The 20,428-nt window shown below is 45.5% G+C and overlaps 1 protein-coding gene across 1 annotated transcript in view; it reads left to right on the forward strand.

Moving 5' to 3' along the window:
* The window catches only part of LOC121277230 (FRAS1-related extracellular matrix protein 1-like), a 391,688-nt gene that overhangs the window by 208,826 nt on the left and 162,434 nt on the right, over nucleotides 1-20,428 (forward strand). Inside the window, exon 15 of the mRNA XM_041186416.1 lies at nucleotides 8,257-8,509. Within this exon, the coding sequence (XP_041042350.1) occupies nucleotides 8,257-8,509 (253 nt within the window). The remainder of the gene's footprint in view (nucleotides 1-8,256; nucleotides 8,510-20,428) is intronic.

The following is a 20,428-nucleotide window of genomic DNA, read 5'->3' on the forward strand; positions in this document are numbered from 1 at the left end:
TAATTTCAATATTATAGCATCTCATTATAAGTCCTGATCCCCGGAAATATCCACCCACATCAAATTTACCGCCCACGTCGGTGTGACATCAGAACAGAGTGCTTCACGACTGCCTTTAAAAGACATGTACCTGGTGAGCTAAACTTTGAGGGGAACTTGGAGGTGAGCGCACCTAACTTGTGCATCACTCGCCAGCATCGCCTGTAGGATATCAAGGAAGAGGCACTGTGTCTTTGAGGTGGGCAGGCACAGGCAAATCGCTTTTGGGAAAGGGCTCGAGTGTGGGTGAGGCTGGAGGCAGGGGGAGTGCAGGGGCAAAGCAGCACAGACTGAACGATGTACACAAGCACATGCCAGGGAGCAGGATGAGCAAGGCAGCACAGACTGAAGGAAATACGCAAGCACGTGCGGGGCTGAGGGGGGTGGTGAACAAAACTGCCATGCACTTGGAAAAGATTGTCAAAAGTGAGCATTCTTCCACTGGAGATACCGCTCAGCAGCAACTCCATTGACATGCTTGGAATTGGGCCTCTGAAGCTTTTATGCCCAATCAAGCAACGCAAAAGCATGAAAATGCCACCAAATGCCTCAAATTTTCACCCCTCAGGTACAGACTGCAAATTAATGAGCATTTTAGGGGGCAGCAGACCAATTGGCTGACTGGGCAAGTTATAGAATCTCCTTACAAAAGGTGGCCATGGCTCACAGCCCCTTGCAATGTCTTTATTAAGATTTGGACCAGTATCCCTCAAAGTTCAAGCTAACAGCGCAGCCTTGCAAAGCAGGTATGGAGAATGGCTGCACCTGGGCTGAAAGCAAGGCATGCAGTCCAGTGGCTGAAGCTGCAGCCAATTGGTGAGGGAGGTGGGGTTTTGGACAGCCAAAAAGTGCACCATCCAAGTGTTGGCCAGCACTCTTCTGAATGCATGAAGAGGCCTTCAGACTTAACCAAGAGAGGTTTTTAGGACACATATGAGACCATAAGATGTAGGAGCAAAAGTAGGCCATTTGGCCCACCAAGTCTGCTCTGCCATTCAATGAGATCATGGCTGATCTGATAATCCTCAACTCCACTTTCCTGCTTTTTCCCCATAACCCTTGATTCCCTTAATGATTAAAAATCTGTCTATCTCAGCCTTGAATATACTTAACAACCCAGCCTCTACAGCCCTCTGAAGTAAAGAATTCCACAGATTCATTACCCTCTGAGAGAATAACTTTCTCCTTAACTCTGTATAAAACGGGAGAACCCTTACTCTGAGATTATGCCCGCAAGGGGAAACAACCTCTCAGCATCTACCCTGTCTAGCCCCCTAAGAATCATATATGTTTCAATAAGGTCACCTCTCATTCTTCGAAACTCCACTGAGTACAGGCCCAACTGACTCAACCTCTCCTCATAAGAAAATCCCTCCATACCTGGGATCAACCTAGTGAACCTTCTCTGGACTGCCTCCAATGCCAATATATCTTTCCCTAGATAAGGGGACCAAAACTGTTCACAGTATTCTAGGTGTGGTCTAACTAGTGCCTTGTATAGTTTTAGCAAGACTTCCCTATTTTTCTACTCCATTCCCTTTGAAATAAAGGCCAACATTTCATTTGCCTTCCCTATTACCCGCTGAACTTGCATGCTAGCCCTTTGAGATTCATGTAAGATAACCCCCAAATCCCTCTGTGCTGCAACTTTCTGCAGTCTTTCTCCATTTAAATAATATTCAGCTCCTCTATTCTTCCTGCCAAAGTACATAACCTCACATTTTCCCACATTATATTCCGTCTGCCATGTTTTTGTCCACTCACTTAACCTGTCTATATCCCTCTGTATACTCTTTGTGTCATCCTCACCACTTGCCTTCCCACCTATTTTTGTGTCATCCACAAACTTGCCAATAGTACATTCACTTCCTTCGTCCAAGTTATTGATGTATATTGTAAATAATTGTGGCCTCAGCACTGATCCCTGTAGCACTCCACTAGTTACAAGTTGCCATCCTGAAAATAGCCCCCTTATCCCAATTCTCTGTCTTCCATTAGTTAGCCAATCCTCTATCCATGCTCCTATACTACCTCCAACACCATAGGCTCTTAGCTTATTGAATAGCCTTATGTGTGGTACCTTATCAAATGTCTTTTGGAAATCTAAAAATATTACATCTACTGGTTCCCTTTATCTATATACTCTCCCTTTGATATAAAAACAAAAAATGCTGGAAAAACTCAGCAGGTCTGACAGCATCTGTGGAGAGAAAGACAGTTAATTTTTCAAGTCCGTATGACTCTTCTTCAGAGCTCTTTCTTTGATCCTGCAGGAGGATAACATCAGGATCGTGGAGTCTGGTGATCTAGCGGTGTGCCTCATGGCTTACAAGGAACAGAGAAGAAAAAGAGTGCAGTGGGGGCGCTTGTCTTGGCAAAGCAAGAAACATCTCCCTCAAGATGAAGGGGCAGCAAGGCCTGCTGTGCATGCAGCTGAAGATCCACAGAGATCCGTTGCTCGTAGGCGCTTCGCTAGACCCAGGGTCTATTGACCACGCCTGTCATTCCTGCAGATGACTGAGAACAAGTGTCACTGCATATCTAGGGAACTGGTCGACCACATATGCCAGCTGCTGCAGGATTTGGTGGCAAGGGGACATGGAAGGCAACCACTGCCAGTGGCTGTGAAAGTGACCGTGGCGCTTGATTTTTATGCCAGTGGCTCCTTCCAGGGCTCCACGAGTGACCTTTATGGATCTTATAAGCTTCCATGCACAAGTGTATCCAGGAGGTCACGGACACTAACTTCGCAAACTTTGTGTATTTTGACCGGGATCAGGAAAGCCAAGATGCCAGAGCGCTGAGATTTGTGCAGATCTCAGGTTTTCTACAGGTGCAGGGTGCCATTGACTGCACTCGTGGCGTTCAGATCTCTGTGGCAACAAGCAGTCGACTACGTCAACTGCATGGGCTTCAACTCACTGAATAGTCAGCTGGTGTGCGACCATCATAAGCACATCCTACAGGTCTGCACATGATTTCCAGGGAGTTTCCACGATTCCTACATCCTTAACAGGTCTCTGATACCTGACATCTTCCAGGGTCCATAGAGGCTGCAGGGATGGCTCCTAATGTACAAGGGCTACCATAGAGGAGGTGGCTGATGACACCCGTGCGGCGGCCTCAGACTGCAGCAGTCTGGCTGCTACATCCTGGTGCTCTCTGGACATCCACAGCAGAGGTGGATGCAGCATGTTGTCTCATGACCTGGGCCACTGTCCTCTACAGGGCCAAGACTAGGAGGACCCCGGCCTGCTTTGGATGTCCTGCTGTGGACCAGCTGCCCTCTCCTCGGCCTGTGGAGCTGGAGCTGCGGTCATCACAGGAAGAGGGGATTTGGATCAGCTGGACATTCATGGAGTCACCTGGATGGATAGTTTCAGGGTGTTGAGCTGCTGGTCCTCCTCCCTATGGAGGCCTAATGGCCCCTGGCTGACTCTTTGAGGAGAAGGGGAAGCTGGAGTGAGATTCAGCTGCTTGTACCCCTCTTGACTTGACACTGTTAGAGGCCAACTATGTCGTCAACATTGGAGTTCAGCCCGCGCAGCAGAGCAGTCTTCATTGTAGTTTATTTTACAAGAGCTTAGCCTGAAGGCTTGTGAAGCTGGCTTCAAGAAGGACACTAGTGTTTGTTTGATGGTTCTCCCACTGCATCTGGAAGATGCAGCGGAGGTATTGTTGATGGAATTTCTCTGGCGTGTTATGTGTCACTGATACGCAGTCCAGGCCTCACCACGGTACAGGAGTGTGGTGATGACAACTGGCCTGTACACTAGGACTTTTGTTGACTTGCAGAGGTCTTTGTTGTCAATCACTCACTACCAGAGTTTGTAGAAGGCTGAGCTGGCACAGCTAATTTAGTCTTGAATCTCTTTGTCAATGGTGACCATTTGAGAGAGGTGGCTGCCCAGGTATGGGAAGTGCTCAACATATTCCAGAGTCTCTCCTTCATTTGACTTGTCTGAACAAGTAATTTTATCTAAGGTATGATAAGGGTTAAATAACCACTTGTTCTTTTGTTAGAGATTGACAGTGACTTTAAAATGCAGGAGAAAATTCCTCAATGGGGATCGGGTGAGATGTCGAATGTGCTTATACATGACAGGAAGGGGATACACACAGAATCATACAGCAGAACATTTAACCCATCATGCCTTTACCAACTCTTTGAAAGAGCTGCTAGTTAGTTCCACTTTCCTGTGCTTCTCGCATTACCCTGCAATTTTTTCCCCCACGAGAACATATCCAATTCCCTTTTGTAAGTTCCTATTGAATCTGCTTCCACCAGCACTTTCTGGATTATGACAGTTCTCTACATAAAATGAATTCTCTTCATTTCTCCTTGGCCTTTTTATTTGCCAATGTTCTTAAATTTGAGTCCTCTGGTTGGTCACTCTCCTGCCAATGGAAACTTTTTCTCCTTATTTACACTATGAAAATCCTTCATGGTTTTGAACACCTTTATTCAGTTTCTCCTTCACCTTCTCTGTTCTAAGGAAAACAATCCTTATGACATCTATGGTCATTTGGCAGACATGATTAGGGCCTCAGTTTAGTAAAGTGCTCTAGCCACTGCAGCCACATCTTAGGGAAGAAAATAAAACAGAGGCATATGACTAAAACGGCTACTAAAACAAATTAACAGACCTCTACTCCAGAGGCTTATGGTATCTTCTGTGCCAGTACATGAGGGATTTCCACAGTTCACATAGATGAATAAAAAGGTGCATATCTTTTACAGGCAGGAAACCTTCTTAACAATTTTCCCCATTATCACAACAAAATAATTGCTAAGTAATATTCTCCTGAGAATCCTTTCCTTTTAATAATCCTGTCAGCATCTGCTTCTCCCATTCAAACTGATTTGAATGGTGACTTCATAGTACTGGAAGTGCCAGCATCATTAATATTAAAAATAATTATCAATCAGACTAGAATTTATTTAAAGAGTAGTCATTGGGATTGAATATGATTTTGTGTGATAGTGTAAAGCAATTGAATTTATTACTTTGAAGCCAATTAGAACAAAAAGTGGAGAGGTGTAAAACGGCCTGCCACTCATTTACACTAAAGTCAGGATTGTTAGTTTTTTTGGGGGGTGTTTAACCTCCAAATCCACTTACTCAATATTAACTTGTTCTTTTGAGACTTTAACCATTCAGGCAATAGGAGACAATTTAGTGATGTAACTCAGGAAACATTTATTACGCAAAAAAAAAAATACTCTTAACAAAGTTAGGCGGTGACTTTACTGCCTCAGTGCAGTTCTTGCTTCTCTCGCTCTCTCTGGAGAGCTCTGGTCTTCTGCTTTCAACTGACGAGCAGCCTGCAGTTTCAAATTCAGCACGCATGGTAGCTCAAAGCTAGTGCTTTTTAACTCTTTCCAAACCACAACCCGTGTGCATGATTGGGAATGTTACTGATTCCTGATTGGTTCGTGTGTTTAGTTGGTGCATGATCAGTCTCTGATTGGTTTCTCAAGGGTGATGGTCATCTATTGATGTCACTTTCCTTTGTCGCCTGATTGGCCCATTAAGATGTCGATTATTCATGGGACTGTCCCTCTCATTATAACTTTTCTGTCATTTCATTACATTTTACGACTTTCTTCTAAGATAATGGGGGCTTTAGGATGGTTTTGATGATTGCTTATTTGAGATAAGAGAACATGTCCAGGAACACCGGATCCTCGTTCCAGATGTCCAATTGATCTATAAGCATCGGTATTGTATGTCCTGTAAAATTCTCACTAAAACATGCATTTATTAAAGTGTTTTGAAGAAAAGTACAGCACAGGAACAGGCCCTTCGGCCCTCCAAGCCTGCGCCGATCATATTGCCTGTCAAACTAAAACATTTTGCACTTCCAGGGTCTGTATCCCTCTATTCCCATCCTACTCATGTATTTGTCAAGCTGCCTCTTAAACACCGCTATCGCACCTGCTTCCACCACCTACTCGGGCAGTGAATTCCAGACACACTACCTTCTGTGTAAAAAAACTTGCCCCGCATATCTCCTCTAAAGTTTTCTCCTCTCACCTTAAATCTATGTCCCCTAGTAATTGACTCTTCCACCCTGGGAAAAGGCTTCTGACTATCTACTCTGTCCATGCCACTCATAATTTTGTAAACTTCTATCAAGTCGCCCCTCAATCTCCGTCACTCTAATGAGAACAATCCAAATTTTTCCAACCTCTCCTCAAAGCTAATAACCTCCAGACCAGGCAGCATCCTGGTAAACCTCTAATGCCTCTACATCCTTCTGGTAATGGGCCGGCCAGAATTGCACGCAATATTCCAAGTGTGGCCTAACCAAGGTTCTATACAGCTGCAGCATGACTTCCCAGCTTTTATACTCAGTACCCCTGCCGATGAAGGCAAGCATGCCATACCTGCGTTGCCACTTTCAGTGACCTGTGGACCTGTACACCCAGATCCCTCTGCCCGTCGATGCACTTAAGGGTTCTGCCATTTACTGTATAATTCCTGCCTGTATTAGACCTTCCAAAATGCATTACCTCGCATTTCTCTGGATTAATCTCCATCTGCCATTTCTCCGCCCAATTCTCCAACCGATCTATATCCAGTTGTATCCTTTGACAATCCTCTTCACTATCTGCAATTCCTCCAAACTTGGTGTCGTCTGCAAACTTACTAATTAGCCCAGTTACATTTTCCTTCAAATCATTTATGTATAGTACAAACAACAAAGGTCCCAGCATTGATCCCTGCGGAACACCACTAGTCACAGCTCTCCATTCAGAAAAGCACCCTTCCACTGCTCCCCTCTGTCTTCTATGACCAAGCCAATTCTGTATCCATCTTGCCAGCTTACCTCTGATCCCGTGCGACTTTACCTTTTGTATCAGTCTGCCACGAGGGACCTTGACAAAGGCCTTACTGAAATCCATGTAGATAACATCCACTACCCTTCCATCATCGATCATCTTTGTCACTTCCTTGAAAAACTCAATGAAGTTAGTGAGACACGACCTCCCCTTCACAAAACCATGCTGCCTCTCACTAATATGCCCTTTTGCTTCCAAATGGTGGTAAATCCTGTCACAAAGCATCTTCTCCAATAATTTCCCTACCACTGACGTTATGCTCACCGGCCTGTAATTTTCTGGATTATCCCTGCTATTGGTTGAGAAGCCTGCTTTGCCATTGTATGCTTTTGCAGTAACTACCAGTACTTGGTATAAGTTAATTAAAAATACAGAGTGGTGCATAGCTTTACAGAAATTACAAAGTTACAGAAATTACACAAAGTCTATATAAAATACATATAAAGTCAATGCTTGAAAGTAATTGGTGTGCTAAAGTTAAGGCAGTAAAAATATAACATAATACATTCAATTAATACACATTCCTACTTAATAAAAGATGAGAACTTTCATGGCTACAAAGGCTAATTACAGAACTTAATTCTAAGCTTTTAGAATCAAAGATGAAGGAAAGTGACTGCTTCTTTTAAACATCATAAGTTAAACTGCACAAATTTAGACACAAGGCTGAATGTTTTAGTACCTTGTTTTCTTTGCACAATGGGCCTTAGAATCCTAGGAAAATGCAACTGATAAGTTTTAATGGTTAGGGAGGTTGAAGGTCCCAGAACAGAACTGTTCACCCTTGATGTCTTGCATCACTGGCTTGAGGCCATGTGGCTTTTTCTCACTTGTCAAGTGTGAGTGAGATGGTAACAAAGATCAAGTCATCTGATGTACTAATGTCCCACAATTGAACATGATAGCAGATTAGATTAACATACTTTGATTCTTTAGAGATAAAAACAAAAAAACTGCGGATGCTGGAAATCCAAAACAAAAACAGAACAACCTGGAAAAACTCAGCAGGCCCGGCAGCATCGACGGAGAAGAAAAGAGCCGACATTTCGAGTCCTCGTGACCCTTCGACAGAACTTGAGAAACTTTGATTCTTTGACTGCTACACATAACTAAACTGCAAACTAATTGCAAATAATTATCAATCTTCAACTTTTCTACAGGGAAAGTGTTTAACATAGCATTCTAATCAATTTGTTAGCTGCAATAGCATTTCATGTTTAGTGATTAACTTTTTTTGATAACTTGGCAGGAATATGGGAAACGTTGGCTCCCTGTCAAGTTTAATCTTGTTTCCAACATAACGCACAAGAGACTGCTAGCCAGTTCTGTTGCAGCCCAGATTGTTTTAGTGTTCTGTGTTTCCACTCTAGGTATTGCCAGTGAATGATGAACCTCCAGCAATGAAGCCTGGCCTGAGCTCCATGTTGTATTGCCTTGAAGGGGAAGAAGTCACTATTACAGCAGAGAATCTCTATGCCACTGACATTGATAGCGACGATGAAAAGCTGATGTTCATGATTGCAAGGCAACCATTTAATGGGGTGGTACAGAAGGGCAGCCAGATTGTTGACCACTTTTCTCAGGCAGATATCATTGCTGGAACAGTGACGTACATACACACTGGTAAGCAGTCGCTCCTTATTTAATGCTGGTCCATTCTTAACATACATCTATACCTGTTTGATGTCTTTCAGATCACTCATGAAACCAAAGCCCATTTGCCCTTTCATGCGGATATAAAAGGCCCCTTGAGCTCAGATTTCCCTAGTGCCCTGGCTAATATTTATCCCCCAGCCAAATCAACAAAACAGACTACCTTGTTGTTACCTCGTTGTTGTTCGTGAGACCTTGCTGTCTATAAATTGGCTGCCGTATCTCCATGTTACAACAGCAACTGTACTTGAAAATTAATTAATTGGCCATAAAATGCTTTGGGACATCCTGAAGTCATGAAAATTGCTATATAAATGCAGACATTTCTTTCTTTACACACTTGTCCCACAAGGCAGACTGGCCAGAAAGGGAAAGTGGAAAGTTGGATCCAAAATTGACTTAGAGCAAGTGACAAAGCAAAGGTTGACAGGTGTTTTTGTGACTGGGGGCTATTTTCAGTGGACCCTTGCGGAGCTCAGCACTAAGTCACAAGGCAGACTTCAGGGGCCGGATTCTGGTGGACCTTTAAAATTGGCAGACGGGACCCGGACCCAAAGTCCTTCCCCCATTTCCGATAGATCCCATTTTCACCAGTAGGGCAAAGGGGGCGGGGTGTGACTCATGAAGGAAACCCAAACTCAGCTAGGTCATTTAAACCCAGTGCTGAGTTCAAACAGATCACATTTTCACTGTAGCAAGGGCCTTATCCTGCAGTGTGGGAGGCACATATTTATGGAGGAGACACAAATGCTCATTAAACATTGAAATGAGGAGCAGGAGTAGGTCATTCGGCCCTTCAAGCCTGCTCCGCCATTCATTATGATCATAGCTGATCATCCAACTCAATAGCCTGCTCCTGCTTTCTCCCCATACCCTTTGATCCCTTTCACTCCAAGAGTTATATCTAACTCCTTCTTGAAAACATACATTGTTTTGGTCTCAACTACTTTCTGTGGTAACGAATTCCACAGGCTCACCACTCTCTGGGTGAAGAAATTTCTCCTCATCTCAACCCTAAATGGTCTACCCCGTATCCTCAGACTGTGACCCCTGGTTCTGGACTCCCCTACCATTGGGAACATCCTTCCTGTATCTACCCTGTCTAGACCTGTTAGAATTTTATAGGTTTCTATGAGATCCCCCCTCATTCTTCTGAACTCCAGCGAATATAATCCTAATCGACTCAATCTCTCCTCATCCCGCCATCCCAGAAATTAGTTGGGTAAACCTTCACTGCACTCCCTCTATAGCAAATACATCCTTCCTCAGATAAGGAGACCAAAACTGCACACAATATTCAAGGTGTGGTCTCACCAAGGCCCTGTACAATTGCAGCAAGACATCCCTGTTCCTGTACTCGAATCCTCTGGCTATGAAGGCCAACATACCATTTGCCTTCTTTACTGCCTGCTGCACCTGCATGCTTACCTTCAGTGACACCCAGGTCTCGTTGCACATTCCCCTTTCTCAATTTGTAGCCATAGAACCATAGAAAAGTTACAGCACAGAAGGAGGCCATTCAGCCCATCTTGTCCATGCCAGCCCGAGGACACTCAGGTGCCCTTCCTAATCCCACCTTCCTGCACCCGGCCCATAACCCTGCAGCTTACAGCACTTAGGATGCAGATCCAGGTACTTTTTAAAAGAGTTTAGAGTTTCTACCTCTACCACCAACTCAGGCAGCAAATTCCAGACACCCACTACCCTCTGCGTAAAAAAAGTTCTTCCTCATTCAGATAATAATCTGCCTTCCTGTTTTTGCTACCAAAATGGATAACCTCACATTTATCCACATTATACTGCATCTGCCATGCATTTGCCCACTCACTCAGCTTGTCCAAATCACACTGAAGCATCTCTGCATCCTCCTCACAGCTCACCTTCCCACCCAGCTTTGTGTCATCTGCAAATTTGGAGATATTACATTTAGTTCCCCCATCCAAATCATTAACATCTATTGTGAATAACTGGGGTCCCAGCACCGATCCCTGCGGTACCCCACTAGTTGCTGCCTGCCATTTGGGAAAAGACTCATTTATCCTTACTCTTTGTTTCCTGTCTCCCAATCAGTTTTCTATCCATCTCAATACACTACCCCCAATCCCATGCACTTTAATTTTACACGCCAATCTCTTATGTGGGACTTTGTCGAAAGCCTTCTGGAAGTCCAAATAAACCACATCCACTAGTTCCCCCTCATCAACTCTACTAGTTACATCCTCAAAAAATTCCAGTAGATTTGTCAAGCATGATTTCCCTTTTGTAAACCCATGCTGACTCTGTCCAATTCTGCCACTGTTTTCCAAGTGCTCAGCTATTAAATCTTTTATAATGTCTCTAGAATTTTCCCCACTACCAACGTCTGGCTGACTGGTCTATAATTCCTTGTTTTCTTTCTGCCTCCCTTTTTAAGTACTGGGGTTACAATTAGCTACCCTCCAATCTGTAGGAACTGTTCCAGAGTCTATAGAATCTCAGAAGATGACCACCAATGCATCCACTTCCTTAAGTACTCTGGGATGTAGATTATCAGGCCCCGGGGATTTATCGGCATTGAATCCCATCAATTTCACCAACACCATTTCCCTACTAATACTGGTTTATTCCAGTTCCTCCCACTCAGTAAACCCTGTGTTCCCCAACATTTCTGGTATGTTATTAGTGTCCTCCTTTGTGAAGACAGAACCAAAGTATGTATTTATTTGGTCAGCCATTTCCTTGTTCCCCATTATAAATTCCCCTGTTTCTGACTGTAAGGGACCTACATTTGTCTTCACCAGTCTTTTTCTCTTCACGTACCTATAGAAAGTTTTGCATAAGGTATGTAGAACTGTCTAGCTGTCAAGCTATTTAACTCCCAGCCCTTTAAAAATAAAAAAAACAGCCTGCCTGTGTCATTGAGAGTTGAAAAAAATCTGTTCTTGTCATTATATAAGCTGTTTGTTGACCTTATCCCAAGGACTATTGTTAGGGCTTTGCTGCTTTCTACAACTTACAATTATCCCAACATGGAGGGCAAGGGGTGCATGTAAGTTCATAATTTAATTGACACCTCAAAGAGGTTATTAAAGAGTTAGCTGTCTTTGATGTGGGCTTCTGAATATAAGTCTGATTGTTTTAAAAAGAGGATTAAGTACTTGAGAGTCTTTTCAAGTTTTGAATGAGCATTCATCAAAGGGAGTGTTTACTTGTTGTGGTGAAAGCTGTAATAGATATTTAGGTCTTTATTTTATTTCATCTTAACATGGCTCCTGAGATCTGCCCATGGTGGATACTGGGTGAGTTGGCATGGAGGGTGCAAGTACAAAGGGTGGTGGTTGGGGAGCATGGATGGGCCATGGGAAAAGGATGTGGGGATGATGGAGTGTGAGGGTGAGGGCTAGGAGGCCTAATATTTAACGTAACAACTGGGACTAAGTCCCAGAGAACAGGGCCAGGCCTTTTAAACAGCCTGCCTTGAGACTCAGCAGCCCCTGTGGTCGACTTAGATCACCTGTTCCCCCCACCCCACCCTGGAGCGAAAATTGTGCATTCAAGACACTTTTTCCTGAGGTGGGTGAGCCAAGCCAGGGAATTTCCTGACTCAAGCTAACCCACCTTGGGAGCAAAAGTCTGGCCTAATGTTTCAGGCCTGTGACCTTTCATCAGGCTGGATATCTATTTTCAGGCTGGCATGGTCACAATGGGCTGAATGCATTCTTTTGCGCCACAAGTTTTCTATGTTTGTATGTTTCAACCAAATTCTGTATTATATATTGCAGCATTGTGACTGCCGAGTGCCTCCCAAGTTTTTTTTAACAATGCCATCAGGAGGATTTAGAATTAAATAAACCAAAACTTGGCATGTATCCATTTGAGCGCAGGAAATTGCATGTAGAAAGGGGTGATCAGATCAAGGTGTTTAAAATGTCAAAAGGATTTGATATGGTAACATGGAGAAAGTATTTCCTCTGGTGAGGAAATCAAAAACAAGGAGTAGAGTTCCTAAAATGGAAGCCAGGCCATTCATGAATAAAATAAGGGTTGCAGAAACCTGGAAACCCCTCTGCCAAACGGCAATGGTGCTGGGACAATTGGGGCTTTCAAAGCTGAGATGGAAATATTTTTGTTGAGTAAAGGTATTAAAGGAAATGGATTAAAGCCAGGAAAGTGGAGGTGAGGTGCAGATCGGCCAAGGTCTAATTAAATGGCAGAGCAGATCCGAGGGATTGAATAGCTTACACCAGCTCCTAATGTTCCTAATAGCTAATACTTAAGGATTTTTCTGTCTCCTATTTGTAAATCCATTTGCACCAGCTGAGCAGCAGGCATGAATTAACTCTAATCCATGTCTTAGTACCTGTGAGAAACTGTACACTACTGACAAGTAAATGGACCCCTAAGGGAAATCATCACTGATAGTTAGATTTAATGTGACACATCACACTTTGGGAACTGGAACTGCTCCAAATGACTTCCTGGGCTACATTTTATTCTATTTTGGCCTTTTTCAGACTCTTGTACAATGCACACTCGGCACTTGTTTGAGATTGCAAACAAAATGCTTTTGATTCGGGAATATATTCTGACTTTATTTCTGTTAATGAGTTGGAATTTCTGACAGAGCAGCATTGTTGATGTCCAATGAAGTTAAAAATAGAAGCTATTTACTCCCTGGAGGCAGCCAATTTTAATTGTAAAGACTCTGAACTTGCTCAATGTTCCTTTTTCTGCTCTAAGGTTTTTTTCCCCCCATTTATGTTCTTCCTTATGAGTAATTTTCCATAATCTCCCCTTCTTTCTCCTCTCTAAGTTCTTATCCTCTCGGTTTCTTCTCAAGTCCTATTCCTCCTTCAGCCATTTATCCTGTAGATCCCTCTTGTTTAGGTTAGGTCTGCAAAGAAAAATAGAACAGAAACTTCAACGTTGGGTTGCATTTCCCGCCTCCGCACATCAGGAAATTCATTGTAATGCATCTGCATATCGTTATAAGCCCTGCTCTCTGGAATCATCCCCCCACGCTGGATCATCTGGGCACATTGGCATGGTTGCACACTGAAATATTTCACAACAGCATTTATAAAGCGTGCACCTGGCGAGCTGCACTTCGAGGGGAACTCAAAGTGAGTTAGAGGTGTGTGCACAGTAATGTTGCAAAGCGCTTGCGAGGGTCGCCCATTTGACTTCAAGGTTGAGGTGCCGTGCATTCAGGCGAGGGTGCAGGCAAGTCAGTTTTTCCCTCCTGGCAAATAGTGCGGTGTTGGGGCAAGGGCTGCACTGTGGTTGGGGCAAGTTGCGGGGGGTGGGTGGTGGTGGTGGTGGGGGAAGGGCTACACTGCGGTTGATGATAGTGCACAGGCACGTGCGGTGCGGTGGGGGGAGTGGTGGGAAGTGGCCATATATTAGGGAAACCTTGTATAAGATGATCATTTCTTTGCAGCTGGGACAGTTCAGGTGCATCCACATTGACATGCATGGAGTCGGCACTCTGGCCACTCAAGCAACGTAGAGGCATGAAAGTGCCACCGAATGCTCCAGAGCTTTCCATCCCTTGAGTACAGACTACAAATTAATGAGGATTTTAGCAGACTGCAGAACAATTGGCTGACTGGGCATATTGTACAATCTCCTTGTGAAAGCTGGCCATGGAGCAGTCACTGGCGGAGGTGCTTACAGCCCCTTGCAATGTGAGCATTCAGGTTTGGACTGGTCTATCCCATGGTTCAAGTGAACAGCGCAGCCTTGCAGTGCGGGTTAGGAGAATGCCTGCGCCTGAGCTGAGAGCACAACATGCAGTCCAATGGGCAAGGCTGCTGCCATTCAGTCAGGTGGAATAGGGTGAAGGTGGTTGGGGTTTCAGGCAGCCATGCAGCACACTAAACTCTGGCCATCCAGGTGGCCAGCACTCTCTGGGATGCATTAAGGGGCCTTCAGACATAATCAAGAGAGTTTCTTAGTACATCCAAGCTAGCCCACACATCTCTCTCTTTCATCCTGCAGGTGGAATACATCAGGAGCCTGGTGAGCTAGCTGTATTCCTCATAGTTTACAGAGAGTGGAGACAAAGGAGAAGAGGGTGATGGAGGTGCCTGGCTGGGCAAAGGGAGAAACAGCACCCTCAGGCAAAAGGGGCAGCTGAGGTTCCCGCGCACACCGCTGAAGAGCCACAGGAAGCTGTTGCTGGTCGTTGCCTAGCTTGACTTGGGGTCTGTAGACAGTGCTTGTTATTCCTGCACATGACTGAGAAACTTTGTCACCGAAGACTGCACATATCCGGGGAACTTGGTCAATTACATAGGCTGCCTGCTGTAGGATTTGGCACCATGGGGACATGGAGGGCACCCACTGCCAGTGGCTGTGAAAGTGACTACGGCGCTTAATTTCTACACGAGTGGCTTCTTTCAGGGTTCCACAGGTGAGGTCTGTGGGACATCACAAGTCTCCACCCACAAATGCATCTATGAGGTCATGGACGCCATCTTCGCCAAGGCACACAACTTTGTGATATCATCCAGGATCAGGAAAGCCTGGCAGCAAGAACGCTGGGATTTGCATAGATCTCAGGTTTACCACAGGTGCAGAGTGCCATTGACTGCACTCACGTGGCACATAGATCTCTGTGGCAACAAGCGGTCAACTATGTCAACTGCAAGGGCTTCCACTCGCTGAATGTGCAGCTGGTGTGCAGCCACCACAAATGCATCCTGTAGGCCTGCGCACGATTCCCAGCAAGTGTCCATGAATCATGTATTCTCATATAGTCTCAGATCCCTGACATCTTCCAGGGGCCACAGAGGCTGCAGGGTTGGCTCCTCGGGGACAAGGACTACCTGCAGAGGATGTGACTGATGACACCCATGAGGCAGCAAACCATTGGAATGTTGAAAATGAGGTTCCGGTGCCTAGACCCGTCTGGTGAGCCCTGCAATATAGTCCACAGAGGGTGTCACGCATCGTCGTCACCTGCTGCGTCCTTTACAACCTGCAACGGGGAGCAAAGCTGACTGACGATGAGATAGAGGAGCTGCATGTCTCTTCCTATGAGAAGGACATCGACGGGGGTGGGGTTGAGAAGGTTTCTGAAGGTAATGATGGCGATGAGGCAATCACATTGGCCAGACGAGGCAGGCACACTTAGGAGGCCCTCATGGCTGCTAGATTTGTGGAGGATTATGACGACATGCAGTGAGGAGGCACCATAGATCCTCACATTGCATCTGTGAACATTTGTCTCCTGTCTGGCTGATGGCAGCGCACATACCCTCTGTGATAATGCTCCTATCATGGAGACGTAATGGATGTTCATAGTCCCTACATTCCAAGAGGGTGATGGCAACATGCAGTGGGGATACTCCATTGATCCTCACACAGCTTAAGTGAATGTCTGACTCCTGTCTGGCTAATGGCACCTCACTTGTGCTCTGCGAACAGGGTCATATCATGGAGATGCATGGGGGAAACTTTAACCTCTCCTGATCCTATGGCATCCTTCGTGAGCTGAACGCTTCGGGACCACACCATCACCAGACACAGGTGCTGATGAGATGGGGGCCAAGCCACACGTCAGTGCAGCTAAGCGCACATAGAGAGAATGACGGAACTCTGTGCTGCCAGCCCAGGACATTATGGCAGCAATGATAAGCCCCATTGAGGTGCAGGCATGACTGATGTGTCCAGTGACTGTGAAGACACACCATCAGTGTGCCAGGAAGGCTGCAGAAAGCACAGTAAAAATGCCCTGGACAGAGACACCTGGCTTTATCTTGTGCAGGGATCAAGGTTTCAAACCTGAGTGACACGAACTTATCTGAACAAGGAACCATAGGCAAGGAGACATTCTTGGGAATTTATTAACAAAATGAACATTATGTACAAGTGATTAATACCTGTGCCCAGGCTATGCATCTACACCTCCTTGATGGCTTGGCCTAAATAGCCAAGTGGTTATGGTACTGGGTTTGTAAACCCAAGATCAAGAGTTCAAATCTCACAATGGCAAATTATGAAACAATGTAACTTCATCTGAAACAGATGGAAAAATGTGTTTGTACTCAAAAGAGTTACACCTCCTTGATGGCTTGGCCTAAATAGCCAAGTGGTTATGGTACTGGGCTTGTAAGCCTAAGATCAAGAGTTCAAATCTCACAATGGCAGGGGCTTGGCTTAAATAGCCAAGTGGTTATGGCACTGGGTTTGTAACCCCAAGATCAAGAGTTCAAATCTCACAATGGCAAACTATGAAACAATGTAACTTCATCTGAAAACAGATGGAAACATGTTTGTACTCGAAAGAGTTACACCTCCTTGATGGCTTGGCCTAAATAGCCAAGTGGTCATGGTACTGGGTTTTTAGGCTTGGCCTAAATAGCCAAGTGGTCATGGTACTGGGTTTTTAACCCCAAGATCAAGAGTTCAAATCTCACAATGGCAAACTATGAAACAATGTAACTTCATCTGAAACAGATGGAAACGGGTCTGTACTCGAAGCTTGGCCTAAATAGCCAAGTGGTTATGGTACTGGGCTTGTAACCCCAAGATCAAGAGTTCAAATCTCACAATGGCAGGGGCTTGGCTTAAATAGCCAAGTGGTTATGGCACTGGGTTTGTAACCCCAAGATCAAGAGTTCAAATCTCACAATGGCAAACTATGAAACAATGTAACTTCATCTGAAAACAGATGGAAACATGTTTGTATTCCACATTGGCCCCAAGCCCCGAACCCTCCCTCGGGTGCTGGTGCCCCGCAATATGAGCCGCCTCGGGGACATGCCCTCTGTGCCTTTTGGCACAGCAAAGAGGGGCTTTTTGTATGGACTGCTGCTGCACACCTTCCATTTTCTCGCCCTTGTCCGTCGACCGGACACGCCCTGGCGTGCCTTGTTGCCGTCCGGCGGCGGAGGCCCTCGATGGGAGGCCCTCTACGGAGGTGTCCTCCCCCTTTCTATCGGGGACCTGGGTTGGAGGGTGTTGCATGCGGCATTCCCTTATAATAAGAGGATGCATAGGTTCACGGACTCTCAGGACACATGCCCTTTTTGCGGTCTTGTGGAGTCCGTGGACCATGTATACATAGGGTGTTGTAGGCTGCACTCCCTTTTTAGTTATTTGAAAAACCTTTTATTGATGTTTTGTTTGCACTTCAGCCCCACGCTCCTGATCTATGGGCACCCGGTGCGGAAGGGGGTCGGGAAGGAGGAGGACCTCCTCGTGAACCTGCTCCTGGGCCTGGCCAAGTTGGCCATTAACAGGTCCAGGCAGCGGGCGATCGACGGGGGAGTCCCGCCCGATTGTTTGTCCCTCTTCCGCGGCTACGTTCGCTGCCGGATGTCCCTGGAGAAGGAGCACGCGGTGTCTGCTGGCACTCTCGAGGCCTTCCGTGCTCGGTGGGCACCGCGGGGACTGGGGTGTTTTGTTGACCCCTTTAATCACATTTTGATTTAAAGTTTGTAAGTTTCCTTTAAACTTTGTTCTTGGTTTTACAGCTGACCTGAATTAGGGGCTGTGCCTGATTTATCCCAATTTTGTTGATTTGGTTTTCATTTAAAAGATAATCAAGAGTTCAAATCTCACAATGGCAAACTATGAAACAATGTAACTTCATCTGAAACAGATGGAAACGGGTTTGTACTCGAAAGAGTTACACCTCCTTGATGGCTTGGCCTAAATAGCCAAGTGGTTATGGTACTGGGTTTGTAAACCCAAGATCAAGAGTTCAAATCTCACAATGGCAAATTATGAAACAATGTAACTTCATCTGAAACAGATGGAAAAATGTGTTTGTACTCAAAAGAGTTACACCTCCTTGATGGCTTGGCCTAAATAGCCAAGTGGTTATGGTACTGGGCTTGTAAGCCTAAGATCAAGAGTTCAAATCTCACAATGGCAGGGGCTTGGCTTAAATAGCCAAGTGGTTATGGCACTGGGTTTGTAACCCCAAGATCAAGAGTTCAAATCTCACAATGGCAAACTATGAAACAATGTAACTTCATCTGAAAACAGATGGAAACATGTTTGTACTCGAAAGAGTTACACCTCCTTGATGGCTTGGCCTAAATAGCCAAGTGGTCATGGTACTGGGTTTTTAACCCCAAGATCAAGAGTTCAAATCTCACAATGGCAAACTATGAAACAATGTAACTTCATCTGAAACAGATGGAAACGGGTCTGTACTCGAAAGAGTTACACCTCCTTGATCTTCCATCCTCAGTGGGCATCGCAGGAACTGGGGTGCTTTATTGACCCCTTTAATCCCATTTTGATTTAATGTTTGTAAGTTCCCTTTACATTTTGTCTTTTGTTTAGTTTCCTTTAAGAGGTTGCCTTTTAATTTGCCTCTTGATTTGTTAATTTACTTTATTAGGTTGTACTCAAAAGAGTTACATCTTCTTAACCTTTCTAGCCCTGCCTCTACATCTTTGTGCTCCCCCAACATCCACAGCGGAGCTGGAGGCAATCCGCTGACTGCTACCCCTGTCTGTGATGACCTTGATGGGTGTCCTCTGGAGGGCTGAGACCTGAAGGGCCCCGGCCTGTTTTTGGGGTCCTGCTGTGTGGCATCCTCCTAGAGCTGTGGAGCTAGAGCTGCTGGGGTACAGGAAGAGGAGATTTAGATCCCAGAAAGAAAAACAGTTCGGACCAGCACTCATATTTCCCAATCTTTGTTGGTGTTTCATTTTAAGGTATACAAGACTAGTTCAGACCAGTATTCTTATTTTCCAGTTTTCACTGTTTTTTTCATTCTGGGATGGACCAGACACTCCCGGAGTCACCTGGGTGGATGGCCCTGGGGTGTTGACCTGCTGAATCTCCTCCCTATGGGTGCCCAAGGGCAGCCTGCTGACTTCTTGAAGAGAAGGGGAAGCTGGAGTGAGATCAAGCTACCCTGCACCCCTTTGGCATCGACACTGTTGGAGGCCAACCAATGTTGTCAGCAATGGAGTTGAGCCCATGCAGCTGTGCAGGACCACAGTGTGTTGGCATGCTGGCGCTATCACTTCAGCCTGAAGGTGGATGAACTCCTCCATTGTGCTTTGCATACTGATGTTCCTGAGCTTTCCTTTGCAACTTCAGCAACTGAGGTATGACTGAGCTGAGAGGCTCATCATCTGACTCGGGCTAGCAGAATTCTGGCTGCCAGCAGTCCCCTGAGTGCTAGCAACCTGGGAAGTCCCTGCCTCTGCCTGCTGTGGATCAGACAGTGCAATGTGCTCACCAGATTGTGACCCCAAAGCTAGGTCCCTTCGAGGTATGCGTCTCCGCACTGGTGGAGGATGTGGGAGAATGCTGTGACAGGAATTCAATGAGGGCTTCGGGATATTCTTCCTCGAAGGTGTCTGGGGCTCAAGTCAAGGACCTGGATCATGGACTTCCTTGACTGTTTCCCAGATGTGCCTACGAAAGCAAGGAGAGATAATTAGTGCGTGGCAATGGCCTGTGAAACAGGACACATCGTGCACAGCATGATTGTCTGATGGATGTTGTACAGCTGGATCCTCACGTGGTTGAGCACAGCTGACCTCACCGCCAGCAGAGGAATGGTCCACATCTTTGTTGGCCTGCTGGATGACTCTATTCTCAAAATCCATGAGGACCTTGATTTCAGGCAATCCTCCAACATTCTTGTTGTGTGCCAGCTTGTCCTGCATAAATACAGATGGAGAGAGTGTAAGTAGGATGCCTGCCAGGCCAGATGAATAAGTATGCCTGGCCTGGGTGGTTACTGGTCCCATGGACAGGTTGAGGACAATGAAGTTGTGTGTGAGAGAGTGAATGGTGATATTCCTTGAACTGTGGATGTGTGAGTTTGAAAGTGAACAGAGGAAATAATTCATCCTCTTTAGGCACTGGGTGGCTGTCCTCTTATGCAGGGCATTAGCACTGACCACTGCTGCCACTGCCTCCCATGCTGGA

Source organism: Carcharodon carcharias, chromosome 4 (assembly GCF_017639515.1).
Source record: "Carcharodon carcharias isolate sCarCar2 chromosome 4, sCarCar2.pri, whole genome shotgun sequence".
Taxonomy (NCBI): domain Eukaryota; kingdom Metazoa; phylum Chordata; class Chondrichthyes; order Lamniformes; family Lamnidae; genus Carcharodon; species Carcharodon carcharias.